This window comes from Phocoena sinus, chromosome 7 (genome assembly GCF_008692025.1).
Source record: "Phocoena sinus isolate mPhoSin1 chromosome 7, mPhoSin1.pri, whole genome shotgun sequence".
NCBI lineage: Eukaryota > Metazoa > Chordata > Mammalia > Artiodactyla > Phocoenidae > Phocoena > Phocoena sinus.
In genome coordinates, this window is record NC_045769.1 from 12913128 (window position 1) to 12925973 (window position 12846).

Sequence of the window (12846 nt, forward strand, 5' to 3'; positions counted from 1 at the left end):
TGATTACCCATGTGATACATGATATGGCTCCATCACCAAAGCTTTTAGTTACATTTTCAGTCTGAGGAAGCTGTTGCTCTACCTCTGCCTGGGTATTGTTCTAGAAACATCCCTTCCCCAATATAGAGATCTTCATCCTGTTCCAGTTTTTTTTTTTGGTTTTTGTTTTTTTGGCTGTGTTGGGTCTTCATTGCTGCACGCAGGCTTTCTCTCTAGCTGCGGTGCACGGGCTTCTCGTTGTGGTGGCTTCTCTTGTTGCGGAGCATGGGTTCTAGGCACGTGGGCTTCAGTAGTTGTGGCTCGCGGGCTCTAGAGTGCAGGCTCAGTAGTTGTGGCGCATGGGCTTAGCTGCTGTGCGGTATGTGGGTTCCTCCCGGACCAGAGCTCGAACCCACATCCCCTGCATTGGCAGGCAGATTCTTAACCACTGCGCCACCAGGAAAGCCCTCCTGTTCCAGTTTTAACTTGTGTGTGACTGTCAGAGAGACCACAGGCTAAACTCATGCTAATTGCTTTCCAAGATGAATATCAGAGTTGAAAAAACATTAAAGAATTGGTCTTTTCTTCAGAGCTCTAACACTCTTAAGGAATAGAAACCTGAAAACTACAGGCAGTTGCTTGATTATTTGCTGTTTATTTCAATTGACAGCTCCCTGAGTCCACCATATAGATCAATCAGTTCAAAGCACACATATTCTGCCTTTTAAAAATTGATGTCTAATAATATTTATCTATTAACAATGCGAAATTGCATCACAGATTTTAATTTCAACTTGTGAATTTAAAGGTGTGTTAGATTATAATTTTCCAGCTCTTTTGACCTACAGGGAAACTTAGTACCTTGCCCAATGACCAGTTACTGTCTTCAGCTTATTACTGATACATCAAATGTCTCATAATATTTACTCTCTCTACTGCCTTCATATCGTCTTTGCTACATTTTTATCCTCAATTTTACTTCCTATTCATTTTTTCCCAGTTGTCTAGAATTTTTTTGAAGCAAAGGAGGCATAAACTCTAAGTTACTTCAACTTTATAAATGAAAACTGCTTTAGATGAGCCCCGAGGATTCTTTTTTTTAAGAAATTTAGTGCAAGACAGTTGGAGTTGTAAGGGCTGCTGCACTGCACAGCTCCGAAAAGCACCATTCACTTCTCTATCATCCACGTGAAGAATGTTCCCTGTAGTGTGCCACATGCTGTCACCTCCTTTTGTGTGCAGGGCTATTTACGCTGTCTCTATGAGTAGAGACAGAGATATCTGTGGTTATGGTTTTCTAAGTGATAATTTCATAAAAGCAGTTTCTAGACACCCGAGGACCTACCGTCCAGGAGAACATTATCTTTCTTACCTGAGGTGTGGTTTCCTGCTAGCAAGGTGGGGCTCACAGAGCATCTTCCCAGTCTACTGGTGACCACAGGTGGCCCAGGTGTTCCATCCCATTCCTGAGCTTTGATAGGCTCTCTGGAGGAAGATGCCCCATGATGTCCTCTCTCTTTGTTGTCCAACTTTGGTATTGGTTCCGTGCTGTGGCTCCGAACTTTCAGCTCCTCTGCTGATTCTGTGTATTAACCAGAATTATATTCTGTTAAACAAGAGTCAAATCCTTCCCAGATTCCTTAAATATTAAAGAATGATTTTCTAAAATATTTAAAATATATTTTTGGAAACTTAGACTTGTGTTGAAGACTACATTTAAATAAAACAGGGACAGATCACATGGGTCTTCTTTCTGAGCTGTGCAGGTTATTATCAGCAGAAAATAATTATCTCTTCGGAAGTAGAGAACCTCAATGAATATTCAGTATTCTTTAGTAACTCTTCCCTTCTGCTAATCTTCAAGGAAACTTCATCAGGAGCACCTTACATTCCCTCTCTTTACTTTCTCATCTCCTCTTCATTCTGCTACCCACTGTGACATGAATTTAGCCCAGCCACTCTACTAAAAGTGCTTTTGCTTAAATCACCTAGTGCTTTTCAGTTGGCAAATTAAGAAGACATTTTTAAGCCATTTGATTACTCTTTGATTACTCTCTTATTGATATCTTCAATTTTCTTGGCTTCACTGATGGGCCATCTTCCTGTGGTGTGCTCGCTAACACCACTGCTGTGTCATTCATACCTTTTCTTCCTCGGAGAGTCCCTCACATGTCGGTTGTCCCCAGGTTTCTAGCTTAGCCACTGTTCTCACTCTACATGTATTCTTTCTGTGATTTCATCCTCCAGGATTCAACTAGCAATTGTCTGATGGCTAGTGATTTCTAAATAGTTTATCAGAAGTCTGGAACATTCTCCTGAGCTGCAGACTCATTTATCCAACTGCCTACTGGATGAGTCCATCTGGATGCCCCTTAGATAACACAAATTTAACATTCACGTACTGTACTGACACCATTTCTTACTAAACTAATGGTTCCTTCTGTCCTGCCAAACATCCAAGCTAGAAACTTATCTGTCTCTTTCTTTAACCACTACTCTCCAAATCCATCAGTCTGCAAATTCTACAGATTTTATTTCTAAGTATCTTGTTTTCCCTTCTGTTGCACTTTGTATCATGTCTACCTCAACTGTTCTGGCTCAAGCTCTAATCATCACCCTTGAATTATTGCAACCTGCCTCCTTGACTCTGTCCTTGACTCCCCAAAATACAAGCTCCGTAGACTGCCAAAGTGATCTGTTTAAAATGAAAATCTGATCAAGTGTTTTTTTCAGGGACTAGATGCAATAGCCGTTCTGTAAGGCATGTACAGAAGTGTTTAAAAGCATATGGGGCTTCCCTGGTGGCGCAGTGGTTGAGAGTCCGCCTGCCGATGCAGGGGACACGGGTTCGTGCCCCAATCCGGGAAGATCCCACATGCCGCGGAGCGACTGGGCCCGTGAGCCATGGCCGCTGAGCCTGCGCGTCCGGAGCCTGTGCTCCGCAACGGGAGAGGCCACAACAGTGAGAGGCCCGCGTACCGCAAAAAAAAAAAAAAAAAAAAAAAAAAAAAAAAAGCATATGTAGTTTGGGATTAACAGAAACACACTACTATATATAAAATAGATCACCAACAAGGACCTACTGTATAGCACAGGGAACTTTACTTAATATTTTGTAATAATCTATAAGGGAAAAGAAGCTGAAAAAGAATATATATATATATATATATCACTTTGCTATACACCTAAAACTAACACAACATTGTAAATCAACTATACTTCAATTTAAAAAAAATAGCCAATGGGAAAATTTTTTTTAATGAAATCACTTCCTAATTAAAAAAAAAAGCACAGGTAGTAAATAAACATGGTTTAGGAGTGATATCCACTTGCTACATTCAGAACGATGTTATTTCAGAGAACTGATGTGATAGCCATTCTGTAATGCACATAGATAAGTGTTTAGAGACAAAAACAAAAAAATGCAAATCTGTTCTTAATGTAAACCCTGACTAAAATCCTTCCAGAAGCCCAGTGTTACCCACAGAAGTATGTCTAAGCGCTTTACAACCCACAAGACTCTCCGCCATCTCACTCTTTCCTGCCTCTAACTTTTTTACTTCCTACCTGAACGTTGTATTCAAGAAACATCAATAAATTGGCCGTAGCTTCCTCTTCTCCACTCCACTTCCAACAAAAACTTCCAAGAAAAACAACACTGGTTTCTATAGCTACCATCTCCTATCTCACCTGCTTTGAATACCCTTACATCCTGTCCTTTAATTGGGGAACTCTTTCCTCAGTCAAGGTTACTTAATTTAAGTATCCTTGAGGCCTCCCCATCCCATATATCCAGCCCATGTTGGGATAAAGTCATCTCTGCACTGACACTGTCTTGTATCATTTTTCTGTGTACCTGTTCTTCTTAAAAGACCCGGAGTTCTTTAAAGGCAGGGTCTGAGTTTTTTTTTTTTTGTGGTACTGGGGCCTCTCACTGTTGTGGCCTCTCCCATTGCAGAACAGGCTCCAGACGCACAGGCTCAGTGGCCATGGCTCACGGGCCCAGCCACTCCGCGGCATGTGGGATCTTCCCGGACCGGGGCATGAACCTGTGTTCCCTGCATCAGCAGGCGGACTCCCAACCACTGTGCCACCAGGGAAGCCCTGAGTTTTGATTTTTGCTTTTTTCTCCACTTGGTGCCTCTAGCTCTTAGCATATTGCTCAGTAGGTATTTAACCAATTCATTTATCGAGTACTTTTCCCAACTCCTCCGGCATCTTTCTGATGTGTGTAGAAAATACAACATTCTTAATGGAACAAGAGGATCAAGCCAGTGTTACAAATGTACTGAAGTGGTACAGAGCTAATAGTATTTTCAAAAATCTGGTTACCTAAAAATCACAAGTTGTAAAATTCACCAGGTTGAAAGTTTAATTCAAATAAAGATCTTTGAGAAAGACCATAGTGAAAAATTACAGAAATGGTTCAGAGAATCTGTATTTTGTTTTCTTTGCATGTAAGTTCAAACACTCATCATCTTCAAGCAGTGTGATAAGACAGATGTCACACTTTGGTTCCCTATTATCCGAATCTGTGGGGCAGAGACAGAATAGTTTATAATATAGTAAGCAGCTGGGTGAGGGATCTGAGAGGCCCAGCTGGGAGCCTTGGCCATTGTGGCCATATGGCTGGTGGCCCATGACATTGAGCCCTTGGTTTCTCCACTTGGAGGTTCATTTTGCTTAACTACAAAATGGAGATAATACCAGCCCTGCCTAACTTTCCCAATTTAATTTGAAGGATCTAATAATATCCTACATTTTAAAATATTTTAAAAACAAAACAGGGCCACACATGCAAAAAGTAGCATTCATTTAAAAAATTGTAGTAATTTGTTATTTATGAATTTATTTATTCTTTCTACATTTGTTTTGGATAATCACTGAGAGACTGAAGATACAGATAGAAAATTGCCAGACCACATAGAAAAATAGAATTCTAGCTGATTATCTACAATAATCAGCCCAGAAAGCCAACGTACAATCTATAATTCAGACTTGTAGAAATTCAGACCACTATCTCTAGCAAATAATAACCTGTATAACAATTGGCCCAAAGCAGCCAGGATTTGATTAAAAACTGACAGCTTCCCCAGTTTTTGGTCCTGCTTTTAGCATAGGATCAACCAGAGAAAGTCAAATATGTTCCCCTAACCAACGACATAGGATGTCCTGCTTCTGGTTAGCCTGCCTATAGCTTCCCTATGCCAACAGCCTTCACTGGGGGTATAACTGAAGCCTTCCCTTTTTCTCACTATAAAGCTTTCCCACTCTTCTCCCTGCCTTGAGTCTCTGCCAAATGTGGTGGCTGACTGCATTGCTTCAGCAAGTCCTGATGAAATAGCCCTGCGTGTTCTCATTTGTTTGCTCTTCGTTTATTTCCACATTGCTATGGTTCCTTCCAGCTCCCAGGTGCTATGCAGTTGTGTAAACACATGTCAAAAATATCATTCTATGAGACAGAACTTAAACCAGGAGGGTAGTCCCATAAGAACAATCTTAGAAAGATCCCAAGCTTAAGTCCCAGTTATACTGAAATCAAATATAAGTAAAAATATTTTAAACTAATACATTCCAGCAAATAACTATAGCAAGACAATTTAACCAACACTTACTTTTCTGTGCCCTGAGTCAAATGGAATAAAACCAGTATCAGAAAAGAACATCCTAGACTATATCCAAGCTGTTTATTCACAGTTTCAAAGAAAATGTAGCTCTGGCTTCCAAATGTCACAGCATCAGAACCTAATGACCCATCTGTTTCACCTCACGTTCTCTTCCAGATTTTAAACTAACCATTGGGATGTTTGCCTTATTATCGACCTCTATGTTTTATTCCCACTGGCATCATTAAGCAGTTACAATTTTTTTCTTATCTCTCTCTCTCTCTCTTTCTCACACACACACACACACACACACACACACACACACACACAAACACACACACAAACACACACACAAACACACAGAGTCTTCTACCACTGGTATTGAAATTAACCAAACTAAAAAAAATGCTCTAATTTAACACTGGGTCCAATACTGTTCCTGCAGGTTCGGACACTATTTTAAATATGAAAGGCTGAGGGTGTCAAAGTCTCCCCACCAACCTCAGTTTCTTTGTTCTCATTCAAATTACTCACATACACACACCAGGCAAGTGTCATTTAGGTCTCAAATCTCAACTAAATAAAAGTCCAATACAGCTTTGGGAACAAAAAGGAGCCTTTTTTTTTTTTTTTCTTCTTTCTTTGTTTTCAAGTCCCAGAGGTTAGCCTTCAGTGAGTTTTGGCAGGTATATTTAGAGAAACCTGAACAAAAGGTTTGCACAAATCATGCTACTCAGACTTGTGCCGGTGTACCTTCACATCCTAAATAGAAGGCAGAGCTGAAAAATCTGTAAGAAAACCATAAATGTATTATTGAGCATTTTATTGGGGAATCAACCAGGTATCCCGTGGTATTCAAGAAGAGCTTCCTACAAAATGCATTTTCTAATTAAAATAAATACGAAAAACTTTAAAATAGCTGTTGAAAAGAGACCAATGGAAAGTGGACAATTAGACTAAGAAATTCATACAATAAGACATATGGAAAGCTCAGAGAAATCTATTCAGAGGAATAAGGATGTGTTTATCCATATCCATATATCTCAATGTTTTCTTAAAGCCTGTTGAAAACAAAAATTGATTTTTAGTAACAAACTTTCCTGAACAAGATCAATCTTAGGTACCACGGTATGTTTTTCTTTTTAAACATTTTTATTGGAGTATAATTGCTTTACAATGTCGTGTTAGTTTCTGCTGTGTAACAAAGTGAATCAGCTCTACTTACAATAGCCAGGACATGGAAGCGACCATGGTACATTTTTACGTGGAAACTGAGTCCTTTCAGTGTTCACAGTTAAGCCCAGTATGTAGAACTGGGCAAACTACGAAGAAGTTGCTCATCCTCTACCATGGAGTGTTGACTATTGATCTATAATCGTATTCTCACATTGAAATCTGATCTTGCTATTTAAAAAGCATATATGATTGTATTGCGCTTGTCTTTCGTATTGTGCATTTTACATATCACTGTCTTAAACTTTTTACAGTGCTTAAGTTGAAGACGGATAAGTAAGGATAAGAGACCAGGAGTCATCTGTTTATGACCAACATATTCTCTACAGGATGCCAATCCAACACACTTCATGCTGTGAAGTCCTTTCTCAAAGTTTTCCCATTTCCTGCTGCTTATGCTGTCTGTGAGTCTGTATTTGTCTCCCCAGCTTCTAACTTATTCCTCTCTCTGTTCCTGCCCTGGGCCACCTACAATCACTTGGCTCCCCAGGTGGGTGTCATGGCTTTCAGCATCAGATCTGCTGCCCACCAGACATTGACTTTCCCCAGCGTCTCTGATTCACTCTCTCAACAATGAAACAGTACTGAGGACACTTATAAATCTCCACGACCTAAAAATCCCTCTCAAGTTCTAGAGACAAAGAAAACAATTTGCAGTGATGGACCGTTACATATGGCTGTCTGGGGAACTACAACCGATTAAAAATGTTTTATCCTCTCTCCAAAGATGTTTCTTTTTTTTTTTTGGCTGGAAAGATCATGCAATTATTTATTTATATGCCTGGTCTCCCCACCAGACCATAAGCTTTTTAAGCCTAAAGACTTTATCTTTCATGTTGGTACTTAATACCTGATATCAGTGAAAATCAACTGAATGAATGTGTCATCCCTGCTTCACTCAGGACAGTGAGCTTATTAGCTTTTACCCCTGGATGTAACCTTATCTTAGGCCATGACTCACAGCCTTCCCTCCAACCTTTCCAATCTCACCCGGCACATGGGCCATGGCATGAACCAATAACCCTCACTGACAAACATAAGCTAATTACTGTAGCCAAAATTATTTTTTTGTTAACCCATACATGTTTCTAATTGACTTGCGAATGATAGACCAGAAAACAGGTGATCTACCTGGGAAAATTAGTATTATTTGGAAATATGAGGAGTAACACTGATTTCTTGGGGGACATAAGACTGCATTCTCCTTTCTTCTTTTTTTTGCAATATCTAACAGGATTAATTTACCTTGTCATTTAATTGCTTCTCTGAACATCTACATGATTCAGATGACTTAGACAAGAGGCTTTTATATTTGTGGTTTGTGACTGCTGTTGTACTAAAAATTTCACACTTTCACATAGGGGTCCCTTGGTTACAAAATATGGACTTAACTGTGCCTGGCAATATGGGGACCAAAGCTCATGTTGCTGATGAGAATTCGAGTTTCCTACGGATGTAAAGAATGCTTCAGAATTGTCCCCTCATATCGGTATAATCATCAAGATCAAAGTCTCTCTATTCTATTCCAACTGCTGAACCATGGAAATAATGAAAGGTGATCAAGGCAGATTAATTAGGCAGAAAAGACAACAAATTTAAACTCTAAAGGAGGCACTGCACTAACTTGCGTTACCAGATGGGTATTAGAGCTGAAAGAGACCTCAGAAATCCCAGTCACAACAGCTCATCAAAAGCAAGGTGTGAGTGTATGTAATTGCTGAGGTCTGCCTGCCTTTGGGAGGGTAGCCCCAGGAAGGGGGAGTTCCCATCTCATGGGAAAGCTGGACACAACTGAGAACATATTTAATTGCTGGAAAGCTTTTATACAGTGCTCAAGTTGGCCTCCCTCCAAGCACCACTATTTGTTGGTTGTTGGTCGTCCTGTTTCTGGAACTACTCAGAGAACTAGTCTAATTCTGTGTTTAAGTAAACACCCTTTAGAATCCAGAGTGAGGGAGTCTGTCTCCCCTTGGTCATGTCATCTTCAGAAAACAAATCTAGAACTCTCGCTCTCCTGGTCACCCTGGCCTGGACAATAATTGCATGTGATGGTGTCTTTTAGAACTGCGGGGTCGGGCTTCCCTGGTGGCACAGTGGTTGAGAGTCCGCCTGCCGATGCAGGGGACACGGGTTCGTGCCCCGGTCCAGGAGGATCCCACATGCCGCGGAGCGGCTGGGCCCGTGAGGCATGGCCGCTGAGCCTGTGCATCCAGAGCCTGTGCCCTGCAACGGGAGAGGCCACAACAGTGAGAGGCCTGTGTACAGCAAAAACAAAACAAAAAAAAAAACAAAAAACTGCGGTGTCTAGAGCTGATCCGAGCCAGACAGCCTGACATGGTTTACCTATGAGTCTAGGTGGGCGCTGGGGTCCTCCCTTTGCACTTCCATTATTCCACCTCCCGAGTCCCCAGAGAAAAGAGGGCAAAGGCTCCCCTGTCTGCACAATGAAAGGGCACCAGGGAGCAGGGGCAATTTTTAAATTTTTTATGATTGCTTCTCTCATGTGAACTTTGTCATTTGGGGTCAGTTATGTCAATTCCAACATCTAAGGGATGGCTTCTCTTCAAATATATATAAAGAACAATAGCTCAGGTATCTAGAGATTCCATAGTTTTAAAGAAAACCAGAAAGAAAATCCAGGTTTGTGTTAAGAAGGCAAATAAAATAAAACCTTGGTTTTAATAAAATAAATGAGGTACATTATTTAATAAAATAATAAAACAGATGAGGCACATGGAAGTAGGATGGACTTTGCAAAGAATCCTAATCATTTGACACATTTAAAAACAGCTCAGAGCTTTTACACAACTTGCTCAAGGTCACACAAATGACAATTAGTAAAAACCTGATAAAGGTTTCCTGACCACCACCCAGCAGGTAACTCTCACCCTAAGACATAGGAACTCACATACTGACTTATATTCAAAAGTTATTTTTTCATGGTTGCAAAGGATGACGCTTATTCATAGGGCAGAAAAATAAATAGAATTTTAAAGGCCATGTTTGGTCTTCAAAAACTCTCAACCAAATGTCCACATGATTTAACTACTTGCTTTTTTCAAGAGATTTTCTCTACCTAAAAAACCTTCACTGAAGTCATCAAGCATAGCTCAAATGTTGAAATATTTTAGTAACACGTTCTTTAAGAAATTCTAGCATTGCAGGGTGATGAGAGACAATTTTCTCAAAGAACACAATCTATATTTTTGTTTGTTCTCCTAAGGCAGAAGCCAAGAGGACCTGTGGGCAAAGACTAGTTAAATGCTGACCAAACTGTTTGTTCTCTCTAAGCACCTAGAAAAATCATACTTCCCAGTATTCCTTGCAGTCAGGAAGAGCCATACAACTGATTTCTGGTCATTAGCATGTGAGTAGAAGTGATGTACGCCACCTCCAAGTTTCGTCCTGAAACTTCCCACAAAACCTCATCCTCTTGCATCCCCCTCCAGCTGGTTGGGATTTTCTGAGGTCCTAGATGCTGGAAAAGCCATCAGATGGAAAATCCCCAATAACTAAGGGGAGAATAGTCTATTTTCCACTGAGCCCATTAATTCACATGTCTGTGACATATGTGGTGGTCTGTGGTGGTCTGTGACATGAACAAGATATAAGTTGTATTCTATTAAGCCACTGAGGTTGAGTTGTTTGCTATAGCAGTTGGACTACTCTACCACAGATTTCAATAGATAGAATTTCTCATTTTCTCTCCTGTAAAATATATTTTAAATATAAAATCCTTGGTAATTCCCTCATTGCCCAGTGGTTAGGACTCAGCGCTTTCATTGCTGGTGCCCGGGTTCAATCCCTGGTTGGGGAAATAAGATCCTGCAAGTCTCACATGGCGTGGCCAAAAAATAATAATAATAAAAAATAAATATAAAATCCTTGAGTTTCTAATGAGGACATTTGTATTGGCATACTGACAGAAAAAAGAAGGGCAGAAAGGTAAGTTAAATTGCCAAATATGGTAAAGGAATTCAGCAAGCAATGCTTCTCTCTTAGCTCTAGTTATAATAAAAACACTTTACAAAACTGATAAATACATCTTTATTGAGTATGAAATAGATACTTTATACACTATGGCTTCAGTAAGTATGTGCTGAATGTACAAGTGGATAAGCGTCTGAAATCATCATTCAAATAGCTTATAGATTGTATTGATATTAATTTGAATGAAGATGTCATCCAATTTTTTTCCAAATAGTTTTTCATCCAAAAGAGTAGCAAAGAACAAAATCTCTAAGAAATAATTTTTAAAAAAGATTATTTTTTAAATATTCACAAAGAAAATATTGACCATTTCTTCAACATAAAAATAATTTAGATATAAATAGATACATTTAGAAAAAAATTCTAAATAAATTAAAATATTTTTCTCAGAACTATCAAAGCAGTAAACCATTGTGGAATGGGGTTGAGATGATCTGGAAGCCATTCTCAGGTCAATTCAATAAAACAACTCTCTTGAGCCTTGGTTTTCTCAGATACAATTACAGATTTGAAATAAATTATTTCTAAGTATCCTTCTAAGTCTAAAGTTTTATACATCTATGATACTAAAGTTCCTACTAAAAGCAAAATAGTTCATGAGGCTTCAATAATATGATTATATCTGTTCTAAAATATTTATTTCCACTTTATACTTCAGTGTTTTACAGTCTTCAAGGTGATTTTTGTTGTTTAATAATTCCTCTTCCAAACAAAACACAGTAAACTATAAAATAAATAAGAGAAAGTGAGCTCTTTAAAAGCACCAATGATTTGTTTAGGATCATCAGCAAACCCAGAATCCAATTTTTTTTTCTTAACACTTGATTAGAAGAAAATAAGGGTCCTGGTATAAAAAATACATATAATACCCTCAATGTTTTCCCTTGTCAGTAAAAAGGAAAGTGAATGTTTCCTAGTCACTACTGGAAAGGCGGGAATGCCAGTTACAATGTCTTATAACACCAGCAACAACATTTTGAATTAAGCTTCTATGTAATCAGTGGCTACAATAGGTCAGAGGCTGCATTAGACTCTTTACAAATAATATTATCAATCCTTCCCAGGCAGGTGTGATGATTTCCTTTACTGCTAAGGAAAAATGAGGGTCGGTCCTCTTGCTTAATAAGCTCCCCAAGGCCAGTTGGAGGTGGACAATTGGAGGAGTCAGGATTTGAAACTGGGTCTCTCTGAACAAACAGCCACAGCAGTGAGGCTTTGTTTTGCTTGGTTTCCTTTTGTTTGGATTCGTATAAGGAGGATTATTTACCTTACTTAAAAAGAATCAATAACTTTCTTTTTAGAAATGCGAAGATTGTAGAAACAGGAAATTCATATGATGAGCTTTGGGAGAAATCAATTGTCAATCTAAATAGTGTAAATTACAAACAACTCAGCTTCTGCGACACATCAACATACAAATTATAAAGAAGTTCACAGTAGTTTTCAGATGGGAAGTAGATTGGATTAATACTCCTGCAGCATACTGTGTAATCCAAACCATAGGTATCAAGAGATATTTATCAGTAACACTGAAACAAGTCAGAAAAACCAAGAAAGTGCATTTTCTAAGACTGGTTTGAGCAGTTCACTCAAAAATATTTTTTTGGATTGCTTTGAAAAAATAAATGGCCAGTGAAGAAAACTATATATTTTTTCTGTATTGTATTCAATTAATGATAAAATGTACATGCCTCGCTCCATCTGTGTAAATATCTTGCAAGCCAGGCACTGTTGACAGTGAGAGAATAGGACAGCGAACTAAAACACCATGACATCTACTCACATGGGGCTCCTACTCTAAGAAAGAAAACAGTTACATGAAATAATACAGTCAGTATTTGAGCTCTAACAAAAACAAGGAGAGATGGTGGAGTATAGTGAAAGTGTCTAACAGCTCATTTTCCTAGTAGAGCAGTCAAGAAATCTTGATTGAACAGTGATTCAACAAGTGACAAAGGGGAGGCTGAGGATGGGCTCCATGAGTTTTGCAGCCCGGGAAAACTAACTGTTCAATGCACACACAAGTTGGAAGAGAGAA

The 12846-nt window shown here is 39.1% G+C and overlaps 1 protein-coding gene across 1 annotated transcript in view; it reads right to left on the reverse strand.

The window, feature by feature from the left end:
• NYAP2 (neuronal tyrosine-phosphorylated phosphoinositide-3-kinase adaptor 2) overlaps positions 1-12846 on the reverse strand; it is a 247373-nt gene that overhangs the window by 71774 nt on the left and 162753 nt on the right. The window contains exon 4 of the mRNA XM_032638255.1: positions 1352-1561. Coding sequence (XP_032494146.1) covers positions 1352-1561 — 210 coding nt within the window. The remainder of the gene's footprint in view (positions 1-1351; positions 1562-12846) is intronic.